This window comes from Mizuhopecten yessoensis, unplaced genomic scaffold (assembly GCF_002113885.1).
Source record: "Mizuhopecten yessoensis strain PY_sf001 unplaced genomic scaffold, ASM211388v2 scaffold2307, whole genome shotgun sequence".
Lineage (NCBI taxonomy): Eukaryota > Metazoa > Mollusca > Bivalvia > Pectinida > Pectinidae > Mizuhopecten > Mizuhopecten yessoensis.
In genome coordinates, this window is record NW_018404481.1 from 1,266,562 (window position 1) to 1,291,730 (window position 25,169).

Sequence of the window (25,169 nt, forward strand, 5' to 3'; positions counted from 1 at the left end):
AACACCTGAGTGTCACCCCTTGTTTCAGTAACCTACAGGAGGAATGGCTGATCGTTAAACCCAAGGCCAACGATTCCCTGGCTATCGTAGTTGCTGACGTTGACACTGAGTATAGCGCGAACTGTGGATATGACAGGGTGTCAATATATGATCGTGCGTACTAAAATAGGACTTTGATTTTGTTTTTTAAACATTAAATATACTAATGGGTCGAAGCCTCTGATTGTATGACTACCTGTGCAATGTTTTAATGGATGTCAGATGAAAGAGACCTGGACCAACTTGTATAAAACATCTCAAAGTTAAGGAAAATCTCAAGCAATGTATTGTCTATGGAAAATCTTAGACTTGAGGAAATCTCAAAAGTTGAGATGTTTTATACAAGTTGGCCCTGGTAACTTAACTGTAAATGCTATCCTCAATCTAGCAAAAAATCTGTTTTTTGTTTGAGCAACATTCTGCTCTTACTTTGCTGTATTAGTGTAGAGCATCTCTATCTTTAAGAAGTAGAAGACGCTTATCATTCCGCAACACCTGATCTCACTTTTCTGGTACATTTTCAATGATTTCCATGTTAATTTTATCCTTTGTTTATATTTTGTCCAATTTTATCAATTTTGAGTTCGGATTACGGTTCTGTTTTCACGTCGATATTCTCTTGTTTGTTTTCAGGAAGCTGTCCTGACACAGCACCGAAAAGGGTCTTTTGCGGAAAAATAACGCTATCTGTGACACTCAAGGGAGATCAGTTTGCGCTTGTCCGTTTTTCAGCAGATACTACAAACCATGGACGAGGGATCATGGTTAAATATTGGCTGAATGACAAAACAGGTTGGCTATTTGATTTTTATTTCGTCCATATAAATTTATCGGAATTGTCATATTAATAAATAACAACTGATTGATCTAAAATATGATCACTGATGCCTTCAATTTGACGATGTATGATTCTTCAATTGATTATATTTCTTTATTTAGTATTTTCATCACTCCTGTTGATATGACAAAAACATATTTAAAAACTATCTTAAGGATCCATGTACCACTGCCAAAAACTGTTACACATTTTTTTCCGCATGACTTTAGCCTTAATGAATTATTTCTGAAAATATAACACTACCTTGCAGGATTTTTATGAAAATCATATAGATCCAATTAACAAAATATAATCATCCAGATTGTTCTGAGTGTAACTATACTGTATATAGGAGTGCAGTGGGGCAGGGAGTCTTAATGGTCTTTAAAATTCATTTGCTACTTCACTGAATATGCCTTTGAATTGAATTTCCCTGTAATATTGATTCAATAAGACCTTTCAAGAACCTGAATCCTCCGATATACTACGGTCAGACTCACACTTTCGTTTTAAACTTGTGTCCGATCGATTTCTCGTTTTTCTTCACCAGATCTGGCAAAAGACGACAGTGTTTTAGATGACACAAGCTTGAAAACTATCATCGTTGGGGTCATAGTCGCTTTCGGCGGATTCTGTGTATCACTGGGTGTAATTCGATGGGTCATGCGGTGTAGGGAGAGACGTAAACAAAAGGCGGGAAACGGCAGACGACACGCTAATGAAGCGAACAACAGCCAAGAACCTTCCTCAAGGACATCTCGGCGTCAAGGACACCGACAGTCCGGGAATGGCGGAAATACCACAGTCACAGTCTTGGATGTTTCCCATACAGGTCAGACACGAAGGAATGGCCGAGGCGGTAGAAATTCCCTGACGGAATTCACAGGTATCATGGTTCAACCTCCGTCGTATAACACACTGTTCGTCCCCGGCCAGGGGCAATCCGAACTCATCTTGAAGCCTCCAGCGTACGACTCTAAGTCGTACGAACCCCCGCCTTACCCCGGAAGCCCCGTCCCTCCGCCTCCGATAGAGACGTCACAAAGAACAAACCGATTGCTTCCATCCGTGCATGGAACAAGGGGAGGTAATCGACGTAATCAGCAAAGAACTTCTCAACATACCACACGTATCGCAGTGAAACCAGTTGAAGACAATAGAGAAGAATTACGTTCTCCACCACCGAGATATGAGGAATGACCGGACAGGTTATTGGTACTTCAATTGATAGAAAGACTCAAATCGGTTATGGAAATTGAATTGTTCGAATATCTCCGAAGTTCCTATAAATCAATGAGTAAATATAAAAATTTAGCAATTTACCATCGGAACAAGGCAATGGGCTCAGGCAGAGAATCTGAGTTTGAGCATGAGAATATGTTCTCATGAATACGGTTCCAGGAGTAACTGAAGGGTGTGGTAATTGCGTATTCTTGATACCTTTTTATTGTACAGTGCGCAGTAGTAACTTTGTTTACAAATGTATATATTGATTAATGAGGGTTTACATGCATTGTATGCACTTTTCTTATTTTAATTTTGAAAAATTTGCAGGAGCTGCCTTATCAGGCGCTATAACTACTAGTCCTATATCTCTCTTGGCTAAGTTATCCCTATCTGCGTGTGTGCTGAAGATGCATTGTGTTTTTTGTAATTATTTACAAACAAAAATCTATCTAATTTCCACCGAACATTGACGATTTTGGCATATATCAATATATATATATATACAATTTGAAGAAATCGTTTACAAAAAGGCATGGACTTCCACAATTTGAAGTAAAATAGTGACAAATTAACGTCATTTTCCTTACGATCACAGTGCAAATGAGTGAAAGCGCTTATGAATATGATGTAAATGAGAGAAAATAACAGAAAAATATCAGTTCCTTACCTTTTTCTATCAAAGTTAGCTTAATTGAAAAGATATGAAACACAAAACTTATATCGATTAATGATTCTCGACTGTATACTGACAGCGGGATTTTTATATTGATTTCTTGTTCAACATTTATTTATATTTATTTGTATTTGATCATCGATTTAATATCAATGCAGTACGTTTCCGCTTTGTAACACTGACGTTGAAATATAAAAATATACCTATATGAAATTTCAGTGGAATGTCATCGTATTGGGAAAATATATGATTGGTACGTAACTGCAAAGTACATATCCAGTAAGTGTGGTCTAAAATGCCAAGGGATGGGCAGTCAGTTGTATTTTGTTAGACGTGTGATTATAACTTCCATGTGTTTATCATAGCATTCCTATGCTACAGTGAAAAAAATATTTGCTGATGGGATGAGTTGGGGTTGGTGTGGGGTAGGGGGGTTTGCCTTATCAGTTTATGTTATATTTATTTCTATATATAACTTCTTTTTACCTTGATTTTTTAAAACCTTTCAGTTTGATGTACACTTAAATTTAACCTTAAACAATATATATTACCTCCTTAATTAATTGAACAGGATATATAGATTCACTAAACCGGAAATTGTTTCTTTAATATCAGGGTGTAGAGAGTGATTTAGTCTGGTAATTGCTGTCTTGTGTAGTGAAATAAGAACTCAAATAAAGTCATAATAAAAGTTGAATAAATATTGATTCAAGACTCAAGGATTCCTATCCAACTGCAGGCAAAACACTGGAGAGTTCTATTTTAGTTTTTTTCCTAAGTTGAGTGACCTCCACTTAATTTTCTTATGAATATAATTGTTATGTAATTGTTATGGAACTGTGCCAGATATTTACAGTTGAACAATGTTGCACATTTGGTTAGAACGATTGTATTGATGAATAGTTGATACGGACACTTAAATTTTACCTTAGGAAATATAGTACTTTCTTAATTAATTGAACAAGATATATAGATTCACTAAACCGGAAATTGTTTTTTTAATATCAGGGTGTAGAGAGTGATTTAGTCTGGTAGTTGCTGTCTTGTGTAGTGAAATAATAACAATGGAAAATTCTATTTTAGGGTTTTTTCCTAAGTTGAGTGACCCCCGCTTAATTAATTTATGTTTGCATATAATTGTTATGGAAATGGGCCAGATAATTACAGCTATACAAAGTAGCACAATTTGATGGAACGATTGTATTGCGACCGGAGATCTATGGTTCGAATATTAGTACGGCCCCGTTGCTGATTGTTTATTGGATTACATCCTTGTTTGTTTTGTAAGGTAGGCTTTTTTCATAAATAATTTATTAGCAATTTTTCAAGCAGGTAAAATGTTCCCAATCAAAAATTTCATTTTAGCAGTGGTACAGGGAACCTTAATGTTTTTTTGTGTGAAGTGAATCATTGTACATGTGCTTGTGTATAGTGTCTACTTATATATTGTCATAGCATATGAGTTATTTTTAATGAATATAAGGTTGTATATAACATTAGTCTTGTTATACTGTTAAACGTCTGTGATACAATTGATTTATTGTTGATATTAATGTTAATACGTCTGTATTTTGTTAGAGACAAAATCGACATTTACATTTTCTTACACAATGGAATTCATTTATCTCGATATTTCGTTGTCTGATATATTTTCACATTTAAACAAGCCTTCGTCAAATTTGTGCCTAAATGATTTCGGCAGCCGGTAGGCAGTGGGTTTTCCAGACCATATGAAGGATATTCCTTTGTAAATATTCAACGTTTCGCTTGTTAAGGATTGCTTTGCAATTGAACTTTCTTTTCAGGATCTTAATCAGTCCATTCGTTTGTTATCTATCATAACTTCTTCCGAAAGAATGTACTATAAAAGTTATTTTTGTACAATTTTAACAAAAAAATTGGAGCCTCGGAATGGCAGACACTTTTGTTCCCAGTAAAGAATGCTGAGTCGAGGGGCAGAAGGAATACTTGAATAAGTCGTGTTGTTAATAAAATGGCCATTCCTGTCTTCTTAAAAATCGACTGGAAAATAAAACAACTTCAAAATAGTGTTGGCTGATTTAGGATATCCTTTTTATATTTGCATCCTTATAAAAAGAAATCATCTACCTTTTGTAATTTTAAACAGTCTCATTAAAGGAGCTTGGCCATTTTGGAACAGTAAACCGTGTAGCTTTCTGATAAATATATAAAACTGGGTATCTGGGTACAAACTAAACATAGTCAAACCTTTGAAACGATATACTAAACATAATATATAAATCGATGTAGATAATTAGGGGTTTACCAAATTTGAAATCTTTGTTGGGCAGTCTTTAAGTATTGACAAATTATTTCGCAAGGTTCATAACAATGCGTTATTAAACACAAGCAAACTGCGTAATATTGTAAAGTTGTCTCCTAAAATCGTACGTCTTGCTCACGTCTTTAGGAAGTGAGTTAACGTATTCGGAGCATAGAAATTCTTCGTGATTTTCAATTCGTTAACATTATAACGTTTATTTGACGCGTTATAAGTGACTTGTTGAAATGTGCGATAGCGTCAACACAAAGGGGAAAATCTAACAGTAGAGTCTGCTCATCTATTCACGAATTCTCGCTGAGCAAGATAGTAATAAACGTTTAAATAAAACCTTTTTCTACTTGCAATATTTTAGATATAACATGTTCTAAAATATAATTATGGCTATAAGACTTATTTTTAAATTGTAACGCTGTTCATGATTGTACAGGATTTATTTTTAAAAAATGTGTTTGTTACAACTATTCATTTGGAAAATAAAAACACTTTTTATCTTTTCATATTCTGTTTCTGGTCTTCTGTGAGAGTTTTCTCCCTTGCCTTGTTAGATGACATTGTTTTGCATTGTTCGACCACAGTTATATCTGCATTGATTTGCAGGTGGGGTCTACTATACATATAATATCAGTATAGAATGAATATAGAAGAACAAACACACATACCCTTTAATGCGAGTCAGATACCTGAGGTTCGAAGACCCTTCTTTATAACTTGTCTTGCCTCGTTTGACGTACCTTGCTAAGCATGATATCGACTCCCATTTTGTGTACAATGATGGGCTAACGACGGATCTACATGATGACTTGCTAAACATATTTATATTTATATATGCATAATAATGCTTCGGCGAATTAAAATCACATGTTCTTCATTGAAGAAAGTATCTGCACATTTAAATTATTATGAAATTTTATAAATGTGGATACTTGACAAAAATAGATAAATGTGGATACTTGACAAAAATAGATAAATGTGGTTACTTGACAAAAATAGATAAATGTGGATACTTGACAAAAATAGATAAATGTGGATACTTGACAAAAATAGATAAATGTGGATACTTGACAGATAATTTCATCATACTTTCTTTAAAGCAAACTTTAAAAACACGTTTCCCTTCTCAATTTCTGTAATTTTTATCGCAACTAACCCGTTGTCATATCTACATTCATAATGCATATATTTCATTTCTCTAACTATATAAGATCTGTAAATGACACACACTTAGGACGACTTTATTGAAGATGAAGTAAAGTTGTAACTTCTACTTAGCACAAATCTACCTGCGCAGCACCTTTTGATCCAAACAGAGATGAACGTATCCATATGTTGGCCATTGGTAACTCTGTGGACGATTAAGTGTCTTTTTTTTTAGTGGTAAAACCATTCAAACGCAGCATATATTTGTTAAAATACATAAATTACATCTGTCAAAAACGGACAAAATAAACTTAATATACAATCTAAAATACACTTGATACATATTATGATAAATAGACATAATACACAACAAAATAAAATGTGTAAAATTGCATACACAGGTTAAAACAAGCATTATTCATAATGTTAAACTATACATACAATGTATTTGAATAAAAGAAAAAAAAATAATTTTTAATTAATCAAAATATACATTGTACATAATTATAATATATGTTTTAAACAAACATCAAACGCATGTTGAAACAAGCACATACCATCCGTGTTGGAAAACACATATTTCCTATTTTGAAATAGACAGCATACACATAATACACATATTATAATACACACAATATTAAAGGTATGTAAAAATAAAATAAAAAATATAAACAAATACAAATGTTATGATACAAAAAATTGCCATGTTGACATACACATAGTAAACAAGTTGCACCGTATCATACAGTTTTTACGTCCTTCTTGGTTTCATGGATTGTGCTAGGGGTCAAAAAGTTACAAATCAAAATCAGACAAACATAATTCACAAGATAGAATGTATGAAAAGCACATGCTGGCCTCAACACATGTTACCCAATGATGACCCATAAAACGATGGGAACGATATTTCAAACAGGCAAAATGATGATGGTGACACTAGGTGTTATGACAAAATGCAAGTGCTTTTGATTATTAAATCCTAAAAACACATCATTGTAATGTTATTGCCATACATCACACGTAAGTAGATTTTCGAACAGCTCGAAAAAATGAATTCTTAAACACATAATTTTATTTCTCTGTTTCAACAAATCAAAGCAGAGACAAAATTTCAGATGTTCACGATTTTGTTTTATTCACACTTGAAAGTGTCCTTAACAATTGGTTACCTATTACTTAGCTTTGTTCAGCTGCATGTCTCCAATAATCCAAGACAAATGTAGCATGACACATTTTAAGATGTCATAGTTTGTAACAAGTCAGGATGACGAATGTTAAGGGTTTTAACACATTTTAAAGCTTATCATGTGGCAAACAATGACTTGGTTGTTTACTGGTCAAGATATGTTTACCCAAAAACAAACTCGGTGTTGTGAATTTCGGGGGGAAGTTCCTAGTTACTTTCACCAAGCGCTTATAGTGCGCATTAATCATAAATATATTGACTTAAAGAACAGATAAAATCAGCAAATATATATCAGGATAATTGGCACTTTTTTCAACTGAAACATTCATTGAACCATACTTACAAACACAGATAATGTTGCATTCAGAAAATCCCGTTAGAAAACTAAGGCCAGTCTTATATATGAGATAAAGATAAATGTAATTATAAACATTGATGTTATTTTAGTACATTGGATGATTACTTTCCTTCTGCAGAAAAGAAACACTAGACAGCTCCATTGTAGTTTTTCGTACATACGGTAACCTCCCATTTTTGCTATAACTGTAAGTCCAGGTAGCTCAGTTGGAGTAGGAGCGTTATTATAATGATAATAGTTCCAGGGTTCGAATCAAGAATCGTTTTCACGAAGCCGTTCTCATGCTCAAACTCATCTTCTGTACTCAAGCCCAATTTATTATCCGGTGATATATCAATTACATTTTGTCAATAATCTGGAGCAATTTTGTAGAGGCGTTGGGCCGAATACCATTTTCGATGATTACACTTGGCTTTTTGACCACGTGACATGAATTTAAGTCAGTTACAAAAAACGTAGAATTTGGCACATATTTTATGCTTAAGCACGAGAACATTTTCCGTGATACGGACACTGGTCTGCCGATTTTTTACACTCAGAAAACTGTTATTGATTATTTTTTGTTTATTTCATCTTTACCAATTTGCATAAAGGTTCCACAAGGTATAATCTTCTATTCAGAAATACAGTTTTGGCAGTGATACGATGATCCTTAAAACACAATTCAAGATTCCCAATGAAGATAAAACATTTTCATGACTTAAATTTCCCCCTATGAAATCAACACCCTAAACTCAAGTCAGCTAGCTAGCTATGAAACATAACATTTTAAAACAAGATAAAACAACCTGATATTGGTGTTCATCTTGTTTTAAAGTTTCAAGGAATGGAAAACATAAGCTTTTTCTCAGTACAATAAAATATTGGTTTGATTTGCTTAAATTGTAACTGTATATATATATATATATATATAAGAAACGAAACGAAAGAAGACCATTAATCAAAATATTAAAACCAAGTCTCAACAGGCCACGGTGAAATTTTACGCTAAATTGTCCACCAATCTTGTGTACTTCGTGACGTCACGTTACTATTTTAGTGTGATGACATGTAATTGTGACGTCACGACGTTGTTCTTTTGAATAAACCTGAAGAGTCCTGTGAAGGGTGAAAGCAGCTAGTTTTTTAGTCTGTCGTTAATCTTATTTTTTCTATATATATATATCACATAATATATGCAAAAAAAACCACAGTTCTTTGTCATCGAGGATTGAATTCATGGAATAATTTCACTTTAAACATTTGAATATATTTACAGTATAGTCAAAGTTGTCTTATATGGCCGTTATTAGAAGTTTATATGAAACTAACGTCGGTTACAAATGACCAATACAAAAAAATTAAATTCAATTTTTCTAATAAAATAACACAATGCCTATATCTCCTATCCAGTACATCGTCCCTATAAAATTGCTATATACCAATATAAATGCTACTAATATTATACATAAAATAAGCTAAAGCACTAGAGAAAAACAGTAACGTAGCAATAATTGTTGCAACGTCACAACTAATTGTGTAAACACATAAACGTATGATTTATTACGCACATTTGTACTGACTACAGTTCTTAAAGTTCTTACATAATGCCTGTTTTCTGATAAGTTTGAATAAGTCACTGTTTGATATCACAACAACTCCATATCTCCATATCTCCTGTGTAGAAAATATTGCATTTCGTGCATTTCCTTGGTCATACAACTGTTAATTAATTTCGCTATGATATCAATTAGTTATATTCAAAGTAAACACTTACCTAATAACGTTATGGGCAAGATCTGAGAGATTACACATTTGAAGTCAATGCCTAGGTGAAGATCTTTTATTTTTAATTTCTGTCAGGGACACGTAAGTGTGTAACAAGAAGTCACGTATGTAAAGCAAATATTATACAATTTAGCAACCCGTGTTTCAAGTAGTCAAACGTGTACAAGTCTAAGGCACGTGTACTACCACGGCAGACACGCCACCTCCGTCCCGAAAACGTGCGGTAGAACCGCATGTGTATAAACACGTGATTTTTTTTTTCAAAGTTCCGCACTAATTATTACATTTCATGTGTGCAACGTGAGGCATACTCACGTTTTCCTGCAGCTACTGGTTTTACAAAAAGGATTATCTTTCATTCGAATTTCAGGACAAATTGATGTCGATAACTGGAAAGTTAGTAATGTCGATAGCAACCGACAAACTTTATTTTTACGTCGGACTATGCATGACAAACTATTAGCCAGAGTGATTAATTATGCGACGTTGAGTTAAAGGGAAACCTATGCTCCCTCTCGTTCAAATAGCATGGTCTTGTGCAGAAATATTTTCATTACATTATTTCAATGTCACCGTCGTTTACCTACGGGGTAATTTGTTTGATTTATTAATAGGTTTTAATTTCAATAAACAGTTTTTAGTTTCGGATCCCTTCAATTGGCTAGATTTCTGTATGCTTTGTAGTTGCTGAAAGTGTTGCTATTTTTTTCTTTTCTTTTTGTTGATTTACTAGTTTCCAGTTTCCTGGTGGTGTTTCTGTTACTGATTTAACACTACCACCTTAATTTACTTTCAGTAAAGAAAACTAAATATTACGAATATTATCTGCATGTAAAAATGCATATAATTTCTGTTTTGTTTCTCAAAATTTTTCAAATTCAGCGATGTTCTCTATGTATATCAACTGGTTATCTAACCCGAATTATCACAGTAGGGATTTATCTTACCTTATATCTCCTTGTCGGACCAATGAATCAGTTCAACATGCTGATGAATGAATGCTGATAGTAGATTTTCGGCAACCCTGTAGGTACTAAAAGAAACTGAGGTAAATGCAAATTCAAACTCTGCCTCTTCACATTTGTAACGTCCATTGGACATTTATTGGGACAATCCCTTATGCCTTATATCCATTGTCCTATGTCAAAATAGATTTAATGATTTCTATATTCACTATTGGATATTTGCAAGGGCCCAATGTCCATTGTCTAACATCCTAGGACAATATAATTAAATTCTGGTTGCTGGATTTTTTTTAAATATCAACATTTTGCCTGGGAAAGCGTTTAAAACACTGTAGTAATAAACGTGTCATTGTCCTACAACCATTTTCCATTGTTCAACACGCCATGTTTGTTCAATTTATTAACGGAAGCTAAAATGCACTTTTGATAACGTACCGAAAAAACACCTGTTCATGGTTTAATATAACATAAATTTCTGTGAAGATAATTTTTTTAGTATCCCTATAATCCTTTTCTTTTCCTTCACTAAATAGTTTATTCCTTCTACTCATTTTCCCATCTTTTCTTCGTCTGCTTGATAACTCAACAAGTCGGTAGTGAAGGGGACCTAAAACCATTCAAACATACACACATATTACTATCAAAGTGTCAGCAAGCATTGCACCTTTCGAAAAGATGAATTCATTTTAAACAACGAGAAAAAGAAAATTGAGTGTTTGTTTTTGTGGATTCGTGAATATATATTATTATTCATACAGTTTGTTCTCTAGAATTTGTTCTAACCGATGGAATTTATATCGATCACTACATCAAAACGTGTTTCAAATCGAAACAAAAATGTTCAGAGGAATCTTTTAGTCCCGAGGTTTGCAGTAGCCTTGATGGTCACAGTTATCTATTTTGAGTAGTGGCATGCTTCATAATATACACACTTTACAAATTATTCAATATGAAATTAACCATTACACTTGTATTTTTTTAATTCATAAATTAAGGGGTTTTATGCACATTGCCTTCTGTTTTAACAGTTGTAGGCCTATTTGGACACTGATGAGCCCGAAAAATTCGAAAAAGGTGTGTGATGCATTGTAATTAATTTTTCGCATAATGTATCTATAACCATTATACTATTACTATTACTATTGTAATAGGATAATTTGTTAGCAAGTCAATATCCTATTATTTCCAATTACCTTCCTATGAACGATAATTGAATAACGTGTTTCTTGTTGTAGTGACGAAAATCACCAGCCTATCTTCTAGCCCCAACAACATAACACAAACTAATATCACCACCTGATTATTTAACCACTTCGATAACTCCACCACTGTGTTTGGGAAGGTCTAACCATATCACCTCCAGATCATTTAACCACGGTATTAGATGCTTCTCTTATAACTCTACCACTGTGTTTGGGAGAGTCTAACTATATCACCTCCAGATTATTTAACCATTGTATAAGAGGGNCTAATTTAACCACGGTATTAGAGGGCTCTGTGATACCTCCACCACTGTGTTTGGGAGGGTCTAACTATATCACCTACAGATCATTTAACCATGGTATTAGAGGGCTCTCTGATAACTCCACCCCTGTGTTTGGGAGGGTCTAACTATACCACCTCCAGATCATTTAACCAAAGCATAAGTGGGCCTTGTGATACCTCCACCACTGTGTTTGGGAGGGTCTAACTATATCACCTCCAGATCATATAACCATGGTATTAGAGGTCTCTCTGATATTTCCACCCCTGTGTTTGGGAGGGTCTAACTATACCGCCTCCAGATCATTTAACCATGGTATTAATGGGCTCTCTGATAACTTTACCACTGTGTTTGGGAGGGTCTAACTATATCACCTCCAGATAATTTAACCATGATATTAGAGGTCTCTGTGATACCTCCACCACTGTATTTGGGAGGGTCTAACTATATCACCTCCAGATCATTTAACCATGGTATTAGAGGGTTTTGTGATATCACCTACACGGTGTATGGGAGGTTCTATATCACCTCCAGATCATTTAACCATGGTATTAGAGGGCTCTCTGATGCATCCATCACTGTGCTTGGGAGGGTCTATATCACCTCCAGATCATGTAACCATGGTATTAGAGGGCTTTGTGATATCGCCTACACTGTGTATGGGAGGTTCTATATCGCCTCCAGTTCATGTAACTATGGTATTAGAGGGCTTTGTGATATCGCCTATACTGTGTATTGAAGGTTCTATATCACCTCCAGATCATTTAACCATGGTATTAGAGGCCTCTCTGATACCTCCACCACACTGTGTATGGGAGTGTCTAACTATATCACCTCCAGATCATTTAACCATGGTATTAGAGGGCTCTGTGATACCTGCACCACTGCGTTTGGGAGGGTCTAACTATATCACCTCAAGATCATTTAACCATGGTGTTAGAGGGCTCTCTGATAACTCTACCACTTTGTTTGGGAGGGTCTAGATAAATCACCTCCAGATCATTTAACCATCGTATTAGAGGGCTCTCTGATACCTCCACCAATGTGTTTGGGAGGGTCTAACTATCTCACCTCCAAACATGTAACCATTGTATTAGAGGGCTCTCTGATATTTCCACCACTATGGTATTAGAGGGCATTCTTATAACTTTACCACTGTGTTTGGTACCACCTCCAGATCATTTAACCACGGAATTAGAGGGCTCTTTGATGCCTCCACCACTGTGTTTGGGAGGGTCTCGCTTTACCATCTCTAGATCATTTAACAATGGTATTAGAGGGCTCTCTGATAACCCCACCACTGTGTTTGGGAGGGTCAAACTATATCACCTCCAGATAAGTTAACCACGGTATTAGAGGGTTCCGTGATACCTCCACTGTGTTTGGGAGGGTCTAGCTGTACCACCTCCAGATCATTTAACCAAAGCATAAGTGGGCCTTGTGATACCTCCACCACTGTGTTTGGGATGGTCTAACTATATCACCTCCAAATCATTTAACCATGGTATTAGATGGCTCTCTGATACATCCATCACTGTGTATGGGAGGTTCTATATCACCTCCAAATCATTTAACCATGGTATTAGAGGACGCTGCGATATCTCTACCACTGTGTTTGGGAGGGTTTAACTATATCACATCCAGATCATTCAACCATGGTATAAATACCTCCACCACTGTGTTTGGGATGGTCTAACTATATCACCTCCAGGTAATTTAACCATGATATTAGAGGGCTCTGTGATACCTGCACCACTGCGTTTGGGAGGGTCTAACTGTAGCACCTCAATATCATTTATCCATGGTATTAGAGGGCTCTCTGATGCATCCATCACTGTGTTTGGGAGGGTCTATATCACCTCCAGATCATTTAGCCATGGTATTAGAGGGCTCTCTGATGCATCCATCACTGTGTTTGGGAGGGTCTATATCACCTCCAGATCATGTAACAATCTTATTAGAGGACTCTCTGATACCTCCCCCACTGTGTTTGGGAGGGTCTAGCTATATCACCTCCAGATCATGTAACAATCTTATTAGAGGACTCTCTGATACCTCCCCCACTGTGTTTGGGAGGGTCTAGATATATCACCTCAAGATCATTTAACAATGGTATTAGAGGACTCTTTGATACCTCCACCACTGTGTTCGGGAGGGTCTAGATATCTCACCTCCAGATCATTTAACAATGGGATTAGAGCGCTCTCTGATATTTCCACCGCTGTGTTTGGGAGGGTCTAGCTTAACAACCTCCAGATGATTTAACCATGGTATTAGAGGGCTTTGTGAAATCGCCTACACTGTGTATGGGAGGTTCTATATCACCTCCAGATCATGTAACAATGTTATTAGAGGCCTCTCTGATACCTCCACAACTGTGTTTGGGAGGGTCTAGATATATCACCTCCAGATCATTTAACCATAGTATTGAATGTTCTATATCACCTCCAGATCATGTAACAATGTTATTAGAGGACTCTCTGATACCTCCCCCACTGTGTTTGGGAGGGTCTAGCTATATCACCTCCAGATCATGTAACAATCTTATTAGAGGACTCTCTGATACCTCCCCCACTGTGTTTGGGAGGGTCTAGCTGTACCACCTCCAGATCATTTAACCAAAGCATAAGTGGGCCTTGTGATACCTCCACCACTGTGTTTAGGAGGGTCTAGCTTTACCACCTCCAAACATGTAACCATTGTATTAGAGGGCTCTCTGATAACTCTACTACTGGGTATTGGAGGGTCTAACAATATCACCGACAAATCATTTAACCATGGTATTAGAGGTCTCTCTGATACCTCCACCAATGTCTTTGGGAGGGTCTAACTTTACCACTTCCAGATCATTTAACCATGGTATCCTCCAGATCATGTAACCATGGTATTAGAGAGCTTTGTGATATCGCCTACACTGTGTATAGGAGGTTCTTTATCATCTCCAGATCATGTAACCATGGTATCAGAGGGCTTTGTGATATCGCCTACACTGTGTATTGAAGGTTCTATATCACCTCCAGATCATGTAACCACGGTATTAGAGGGCTCTTTGATGCCTCCACCTCTGTGTTTGGGAGGGTTTAACTATATCACATCCAGATCATTCAACCATGGTATAAATACCTCCACCACTGTGTTTGGGATGGTCTAACTATATCACCTCCAGGTCCTGTAATCATGGTATTAGAGTGCTCTGTGATGCCTCCACCACTGTGTATGGGAGGGTCTAAATATATCACCTCCAGATCATTTAACAGGGCTCTATGATAACTCTACCACTTTGTTTGGGAGGGTCTGTATAAATCTCCTCCAGATCATTTAACCATGGTATTAGAGGGTTCGGTGATACCTCTACCACCGTGTTTGGGAGGGTCTAACTATATAACCACCAAATCATTTTACCATGGTATTAAAGGGCTCTCTGATAACTTATTAGAGGGCTCTGTGATACGTCCACCACTGTGTTTGGGAGGGTCTCGCTTTACCATCTCTAGATCATTTAACCATGGTATTAAAGGGCTCTGGGATGCCTCCACCACTGTGTTTGGGAGGGTCAAACTATATCACCTCCAGATAAGTTAACCACGGTATTAGAGGGTTCCGTGATACCTCCACTGTGTTTGGGAGGGTCTAGCTTAACAACCTCCAGATGATTTAACCATGGTATTAGAGGGCTTTGTGATGCATCCATCACTGTGTTTGGGAGGGTCTATATCACCTCCAGATCATGTAACCATGGCATTAGAGGGCTCTCTGATAACTCTACTACTGGGTATTGGAGGGTCTAACAATATCACCGACAAATCATTTAACCATGGTATTAGAGGACGCTGCGATATCTCTACCACTGTGTTTGGGTGGGTTTAGATTTACCACCTCCAGATCATTTAACTATTGTATTAGGGGGCTCTCTGATAACTTTACCACTGCGTTTGGGAGGGTCTAACTGTAGCACCTCAATATCATTTATCCATGGTATTAGAGGGCTCTCTGATACCTCCACCACTGTGTTTGGGAGGGTTTAACTATATCACCTCCAGATCATTCAACCATGGTATAAAAGGGTTCTGTGATAACTCTACCACTGTGCATTGAAGGGTCTAACTATATCACCTCCAAATCATTTAACCATGGTATTAGAGGGTTCTGTGATACCTCTACCACCGTGTTCGGGAGGGTCTAGCTTTACCATCTCTAGATCATATAACAATGGTATTAGAGGGCTCTCTGATAACTTTACCACTGTGTTTGGGAGGGGCTAACTGTAGCACCTCAATATCATTTAACCATGGTATTAGAGGGTTCTGTGGTGTCTAACTATACCACCTGCAGATCATTTAACCATGGTATTAGAGGGTTCTGTGATAACCTCCACCACTGTGTTTGGGAGGGTCTAGCTTTACCACCTCCAGATCATTTAACTATGGTATTAGAGGGCATTCTTATAACTTTACCACTGTGTTTGGGAGGGTCTAACTATACCACCTCCAGATCATTTAACCATAGTATAAGAGGGCCTTGTGATACCTCCACCACTGTGTTTGGGAGGGTCTAGCTTAACCACCTCCAGATCATTTAACCATGGTATTAGAGGGCTCTCTAATACCTCCACCACTGTGTTTGGGAGGGTCTAGCTTTACCATCTCTAGATCATTTAACAATGGTATTAGAGGACTCTTTGATACCTCCACCACTGTGTTTGGGAGGGTCTAGATATATCACCTCCAGATCATTTAACCATGGTATTAGAGGGCTCTGTGATACCTCCACCACTGTGTTTGGGAGGGTCTAGATATATCACCTCCAGATCATTTAACCATGGTATTAGAGGGTTCTGTGATACCTCCACTGTGTTTGGATGGTCTAACTATATCAGCTCCAGATCCTGTAATCATGGTATTAGAGGGCTCTGTGATAACTCCACCACTGTGTTTGGGAGGGTCTCACTATATCACCTCAAGATCATTTAACCACGGTATTAGAGGGCTCCTTGATGTTTCCACCACTGTGTTTGGGAGGGTTTAACTATATCACCTCCAGATCATTTAACCAAGGTATTAGAGGGCTCTCTGATACCTCCACCACTGTGTTTGGGAGGGTCTAACTATATCCCCTCAAGATCATTTAACCACGGTATTAGAGGGCTCTTTGATGCCTCCACCACTGTGTTTGGGAGGGTCTAACTATATCACCTCCAGATCATTTAACCATGGTATTAGAGGACGCTGCGATATCTCTACCACTGTGTTTGGGAGGGTTTAGCTTTACCACCTCCAGATCATTTAACTATTGTATTAGAGGGCATTCTTATAACTTTACCACTGTGTTTGGGAGGGTCTAACTATACCACCTCCAGATCATTTAACCAAAGCATAAGGGGGCCTTGTGATACCTCCACCACTGTGTTTGGGGGGGTCTAGCTTTACCACCTCCAGATCATTTAACCATGGTATTAGAGGGCTCTCTGATACCTCCACCACTGTGTTTGGAAGGGTCTAGCTTTACCATCTCTAGATCATTTAACCATGGTATTAAAGGGCTCTGTGATAACTCTACCACTGTGTTTGGGAGGGTCTAGATATATCACCTCCAGATCATGTAACAATGTTATTAGAGGACTCTCTGATACCTCCACCACTGTGTTTGGGAGGGTCTAGATATATCACCTCAAGATCATTTAACAATGGGATTAGAGCGCTCTCTGATATTTCCACCACTGTGTTTGGGAGGGTCTAGACATATCACCTCCAGATCATTTAACAATGGTATTAGAGAACTCTCTGATACCTCCACCACTGTGTTTGGGAGGGTATAGCTTTACCACCTCCAGATCATTTAACAATGGTATTAGAGGGCTCTCTGATAACCCTACCACTGTGTTTGGGAGGGTCTAGATATATCACCTTCAGATCATTTAACCATGGTATTATAGGGTTCTGTGATACCTCCACTGTGTTTGGGATGGTCTAACTATATCACCTCCAGGTCCTGTAATCATGGTATTAGAGTGCTCTGTGATGCCTCCACCACTGTGTATGGGAGGGTCTAACTATATCACCTCCAGATTATTTAACCACGGTATTAGAGGGCTCTTTGATGCCTCCACCACTGTGTTGGGGAGTGTCTTACTATAGCACCTCCAGATCATTTAACCATGGTATTAGAGAGTTCTGTGATAACTCTACCTCTGTGTATTGGAGGGTCTAACTATATCACCTCCAGATCATTTAACCATGGTATTAGAGGGCTCTTTGATATTTTCACCACTATATTTGGGAGGGTCTAGCTTTACCATCTCCAGATAATTTAACCATGGTATAAGAGGGCTCTCTGATACCTCCACCACTGTGTTGGGGGTCTAGCTTTACCATCTCCAGATCATTTAACCATGGTATTAGAGGGCTCTCTGATAACTTTACAACTGGGTATTGGAAGGTCTAACTATATCATCTCCAGATCACTTAACCATGGTATTAGAGGGTTCTGTGATAACCCTACCACTGTGTTTGGGAGGGTCTAGCTTTACCATCTCCAGATCACTTAACCATGGTATTAGAGGGCTCTCTGATATTTCCACCACTGTGTTTGGGAGGGTCTAGCTTTACCACCTCCAGAACATTTAACCACGGTATTAGAGGGCTCTCTGATAACTACCTCTGTGTTTGGGAGGGTCTAAATATATCACCTCCAGATCATTTAACCATAGTATTAGAGGGCTCTCTGATACCTCCACCACTGTGTTTGGGAGGGTCTAGCTTTACCACCTCCAGAACATTTAACCATGGTATTAGAGGGCTCTGTGATAACTCCACTGTGTTTGGGAGGGTCTAACTATATCACCTCCAGATCATTTAACCATGGTATTAGAGGGCTCTCTGATACCTCCATCACTGTGTATGGGAGGGTCTAGCTTTATCACCTCCAGATAATTTAACAATGGTATTAGAGGGCTCTGTGATACCTCCATCACTGTGTATGGGAGGGTCTAGCTATATCACCTCCTAATCATTTAACCATGGTATTACAGGGTTCTGTGATACCTCCCTCACTGTGTTTGTGAGGGTCTAGATATATCACCTCCAGATCATATAACCACGGTATGAGAGGGCTCTGTGATACCTCCACCACTGTGTATGGGAGGGTCTAACTATATCACCTCCAGATCATTTAACCACGGTATTAATGGGCTCTCGGATAACTTTACCACTGTGTTTGGGAGGGTCTAACTATATCACCTCCAGATCATTTAACCATGGTATTAGAGTGCTCTCTGATAACTCTACCACTGTGTATGGGAGGGTCTAACTATTTCACCTCCAGATCATGTAACCATGGTATTAGAGGGCTTTGTGATACCTCCCTCCCTGTGTTTGTGAGGGTCTAACTATATCACCACCAAATCATTTTAATATGGCATTAGAGGGCTCTCTGATACCCCAACCAATGTGTTTGGGAGGGTCTAGCTTTACCATCTCTAGATCATTTAACAATGGTATTAGAGGGCTCTCTGATAACTCCACCACTGTGTTTGGGAGGGTCTAACTTTACCATCTCCAGATAATTTAACCATGGTATAAGAGGGCTCTCTGATACCTCCACCACTGTGTATGGGAGAATCTATATCACCTCAAGATGGTCTAACTATTTCACCTCCAGATCATGTAACCATGGTATTAGAGGGCTTTGTGATACCTCCCTCACTGTGTTTGTGAGGGTCTAACTATATCACCACCAAATCATTTTAATATGGTATTAGAGGGCTCTCTGATACCCCAACCAATGTGTTTGGGAGGGACTAGCTTTACCACCTCCAGATCATTTAACAATGGTACTAGAGGGCTCTCTGATAACCCTACCACTGTGTTTGGGGGGGTCTAGCTTTACTATCTCCAGATCACTTAACCATGGAATTAGAGGGCTCTCTGATATTTCCACCACTGTGTTTGGGAGGGTTTAACTATATCACCTCCAGATCATTTAACCATGGTATTGGGAGGGTCTAGACATATCACCTCCAGATCATTTAACAATGGGATTAGAGCGCTCTCTGATATTTCCACCACTGTGTTTGGGAGGGTTTAACTATATCACCTCCAGATCATTTAACCACGGTATTCGAGGGCTCTTTGATGCCTCCACCACTGTGTTTGGGAGGGTATAGCTTTACCACCTCCAGATCATTTAACCATAGTATAAGAGGGCCTTGTGATACCTCCACCACTGTGTTTGGGAGGGGATAGCTTTACCACCTCCAGATCATTTAACCATGGTATGAGAGGGCTCTCTGATAACTTTACCACTGTGTTTGGGAGGGTCTAACTATACCACCTCCAGATCATTTAACCATGGTATTAGAACCACGGTATTAGAGGGCTCTTTGATGCCTCCACCACTGTGTTGGGGAGCGTCTTACTATAGCACCTCCAGATCATTTAACCATGGTATGAGAGGGCTCTCTGATAACTTTACCACTGTGTTTGGGAGGGTCTAACTTTACCATCTCCAGATAATTTAACCATGGTATTAAGGGCTCTCTGATATTTCCATCACTGTGTTTGGGAGGGTCTATATCGCCTCCAGATCATGTAACCATGGTATAAGAGGGTTCTCTGATACATCCACCACTGTGTATGGGAGGGTCTAACTATATCTCCTCCAGATCATTTAACCATGGTATGAGAGGGCTCTCTGATAACTTTACCACTGTGTTTGGGAGGGTCTAACTTTACCATCTCCAGATAATTTAACCATGGTATTAAGGGCTCTCTGATATTTCCATCACTGTGTTTGGGAGGGTCTATATCGCCTCCAGATCATGTAACCATGGTATTAGCGGGCTTTGTGATATCGCCTACACTGTGTATGGGAGGTTCTATATCGCCTCCAGATCATTTTACCATGGTATTAGAGGGCTCTCCGATAACTCTACCACTGTGTATGGGAGGGGCTAACTATTTCACCTCCAGATCATGTAACCATGGTATAAGAGGGTTCTCTGATACATCCACCACTGTATTAGAGGTCTCTCTGAAATTTCCACCCCTGAGTTTGGGAGGGTCTAACTATACCGCCTCCAGATAATTTAACCATGGTATTAGAGGGTTTTGTGATCCCTCCACCACTGTGTATGGGAGAGTCTATATCACCTCAAGATCATATAACCATAGTATTGAGGGTTTTGTGATACCTCCACCACTATGTATGGGAGAAGCTATATGGTATTAGAGGGCTCTCTGATACCCCAACCAATGTGTTTGGGAGGGTCTAGCTTTACCACCTCCAGAACATTTAACCATGGTATTAGAGGGCTCTCTGATACATCAACCACCGTGTATGGGAGAGTCTATATCACCTCCCGATCATGTAGTCATGGTATTAGAGGGCTCTCTGATACATCAACCACCGTGTATGGGAGAGTCTATATCACCTCCCGATCATGTAGTCATGGTATTAGAGGGCTCTCTGATACATCCACCATTGGGTATGGGAGGGTCTAACTATATCACCTCCAGATTATTTAACCACGGTATTAGAGGGCTCTTTGATGCCTCCACCACTGTGTTGGGGAGTGTCTTACTATAGCACCTCCAGATCATTTAACCATGGTATGAGAGGGCTCTCTGATAACTTTACCACTGTGTTTGGGAGGGTCTAACTTTACCATCTCCAGATAATTTAACCATGGTATTAGAGGGTTTTGTGATACCGGAGAATCTATATCACCTCAAGATCATATAACCATGGTATTTGAGGGTTTTGTGATACCTCCACCACTGTGTGTGGGAGAATCTATATCACCTCAAGATCATATAACCATGGTATTAGAGGGTTTTGTGATACCCCAACCAACCGTGTATGGGAGAGTCTATATCACCTCCAGATCATGTAACCATTGTATTAGAGGGCTCTGTGATACCTCCACCACTGTGTATGGGAGGTTTTATATCACCTCCATATCATTTAACCATGGTATTAGAGGGTTCTGTGATACCTCCCTCACTGTGTTTGGGAGGGTCTAACTATATCACCTCCAGATCATTTAACCAAGGTATTAGAGGGCTCTCTGATACCTCCACCACTGTGTTTGGGAGGGTCTAACTATATTACCTCCAGATCATTTAACCATGGCATTAGAGGGCTCTCTGATACATCCACCATTGGGTATGGGAGGGTCTAACTATATCACCTCAAGATCATTTAACCATGGTATTAGAGGGTTCTCTGATACATCAATCACTGTGTTTTGGAGGGTCTATATCACCTCCAGATCATGTAACCATGGTATAAGAGGGTTCTCTGATACATCCACCACTGTGTATTAGAGAGTCTATATCACCTCCAGATCATTTAACCATGGTATTAGAGGGCTCGGTGATACCTCCATCACTGTGTATGGGAGGGTCTAGCTTTATCACCTCCAGATAATTTAACAATGGTATTAGAGGGCTCTCTGATACATCAACCACCGTGTATGGGAGAGTCTATATCACCTCAAGATCATGTAACCATGGTATTAGAGGGCTCTGTGATACCTCCCTCACTGTGTTTGGGAGGGTCTAGATATATCACCTCCAGATAAGTTAACCATGGTATTAGAGGGCTCTCTGATACCTCCACCACTGTGTATGGGAGAGTCTATATCACCTCCAGATCATGTAGTCATGGTATTAGAGGGCTCTCTGATACCTCCACCACTGTGTATGGGAGGGTCTAACTATATCACCTCCAGATGATATAACCATGGTATTAGAGGGCTCTCTGATACATCCACCACTGTGTTTGGGAGGGTCTAACAACTATATCACCTCCAGATCATCTAACAATGGTATTAGAGAGTTTTGTGATATCGCCTACACTGTGGTCACTGTGCTATATCCAATGAACTTGAGTCGGTAAGGTGCTGCGGGACTTCAGAAGGGTCGAGTTAATACAATGTATATTCTGGAAATGTGAGAATCACCTCACATCTGGCTTTAAATTTGTATGTAATTAAGGAGTCCCTTACCTACGACAAAAACTTGGAAAAAAACGCATTGGAAGTAGTTTTTATGGCATGTTTCTAGCTTTATTAAATCTTTCCTGAAAAGAAGGACTTCAAACAAAATTCAATAAAGATGAAATAAACAAAAGATAGTCAACAGCAGAGTTATTGGTGTAAAGGTTTAGCAGGGCTAGTCCGGGATTGGAACCTTTTCATCTGTGGGTGTGACGGTTTGGGCGGGCCCATATGCGCCAGTCGCTCTTATGTGGTGATATCGTTGTCCAACGTTCTGGTGTTTAGGTCGTGGGAGGGCGATTGGAACCCTAGACTTCAGATTTTCATACTATCACCCGAACCAATTGAGCTACCTGGTCAATGGTAGGGTACCCAAAAAAGGAATTTAAGGGGTGTTTTCACCAGTTTAGTGGGACAGGGATCCTTAAATTAAATATTTGAAACTTTTTTTTTCATTCTTACATAAAACGTGAGGACGAATCTCATATGAGAAGACACACCATGACACGAGTGTAAGCCAGTATGCTACACAGAGTGAACCTTTATTGTTAACCTTCCATGTAGGTAGAAGTGAACATGGACTCGTCTCGGCAGAGGTGACGTGCACTATGTTTTAAGAACAACCGAACTTCTCGCATACATGTTTAGTACATATAGGTTCATCTACACTGTTACAAACACAGACATATCGATCAAAAGTCCATATAAGTACACGTATACTGTTACACAAACACAATTGATTATAAAATCTAAATGTCATCCCACTGTACAGTCCGGTTGGTATACTGGAATGGCGTATCTGTATGTCCATACATGTTTAGTACATATAGGTGCATCTACACTGTTACAAACACAGACATATCGATCAAAAGTCCATATACGTATACTGTTACGCAAACACAATTGATTATAAAATCTAAATATCATTGTGGTGTACATGCACACTGTACAGTCCGGTTGGTATACTGGAATGGCGTATCTGTATGTCCATGCATGTTGAATTTAAGCAACCACATATTGCCGATAAGGGTTTGATATTAATGGGTTATTAAATTCAACTGGCTTCAAAATTGCATCAATACAAGACCAAGACGGGTTTTACACAAATGAAATCATCTACAAACCCCATTGATCTATTAATTATGAGATAGAATATGCTTGTCCTTATTAGGTTTAATACAAACAGCAGAAGTATTACTGATAACAGTTTTATATTAATGTATTATTAAATAGGAGAAACTCTCTTTAAACTGGCATCAACTCAAGATAAGCTTCAAACTAAACAAAAAGTAATACAAACCTCTTTGATCTAGTCATCCATCTATAAAATGGACCCGTCTCTGGAATTTGAACTATTTAGAAAAGTATTAGAATCTTATAATTTTGATCACCTGGATGTCTGATTTCAAGTTACAAACTAGGGGCAGCATATGTAAATATGCTTGTAAAAAAATATTTATGGAAAATTCTTTACAAAATAAAAAAACAAAAAGGGGCTTGTAGCCAGTCGAAACCATCTACTGAAAATAACATCATTCCAACTGTATAATGGTGTTCACTTTCCTTGAGAAAGTTGGTTTTGTTAGACAGTATCCTAGACACATGACATAACAACAAAGATGAAACAACCGATAAATTTCAATCTCCAGTCGCCGATAAACCAGTTTACCCGCATTAATGAAACCCTCACCATCACGCAAAAATAAGTATCCATAAATAAGCGAGAAAAACGTGCTGCACTGACCCCGTTGTATAAGTGCTCGTGTACCTAGACAGCCTCAATGTGGATTCAACTGCAAATAGGACAATTAGGCTACAATAGGACGCACATTGTGAGGCTTTTCACGTCTGCAATACAGCTTGAGGGATTGTAATATATTAACGCTGTTTTGATGGGACTGTGACACATCTATTATCTGCACATGCATCAGTAAGTGACATTTAAATCTTAAAAGATATATTAATAAACCAAATCTTGTGTGTGATGTGGGTTTCTTCATTAACAAGTCGTTTGAATTGAGAAAGGTTGGATTACAACGTGCCAAAGTCACATAATAATGCTTGTATATAGTATATAGTGTTGTTTTGTTCATTTGCAATTCAATCCTTCGGATGAACATTGTTTGGATGGAAAATGCAATAAAGTTGAATTTGTCATTAAACACAATCACACAAACATGTATTTTCCCATAAACTTCATACATACATACATACAT

At 38.3% G+C, this 25,169-nt stretch overlaps 1 protein-coding gene across 3 annotated transcripts in view; it reads left to right on the forward strand.

Annotated features, from left to right (window-relative positions):
- Positions 1–5,528, forward strand: part of LOC110445486 (topoisomerase I damage affected protein 7-like) — a 30,488-nt gene extending 24,960 nt beyond the window's left edge. For all 3 annotated transcript variants that reach the window (XM_021490143.1, XM_021490145.1, XM_021490144.1), the window contains 3 exons: positions 29–153; positions 673–831; positions 1,407–5,528. In XM_021490143.1, coding sequence (XP_021345818.1) covers positions 29–153; positions 673–831; positions 1,407–2,056 — 934 coding nt within the window. In that variant the 3' untranslated portion in view covers positions 2,057–5,528. The remainder of the gene's footprint in view (positions 1–28; positions 154–672; positions 832–1,406) is intronic.
- The last annotated feature ends 19,641 nt before the right edge of the window (positions 5,529–25,169 follow it).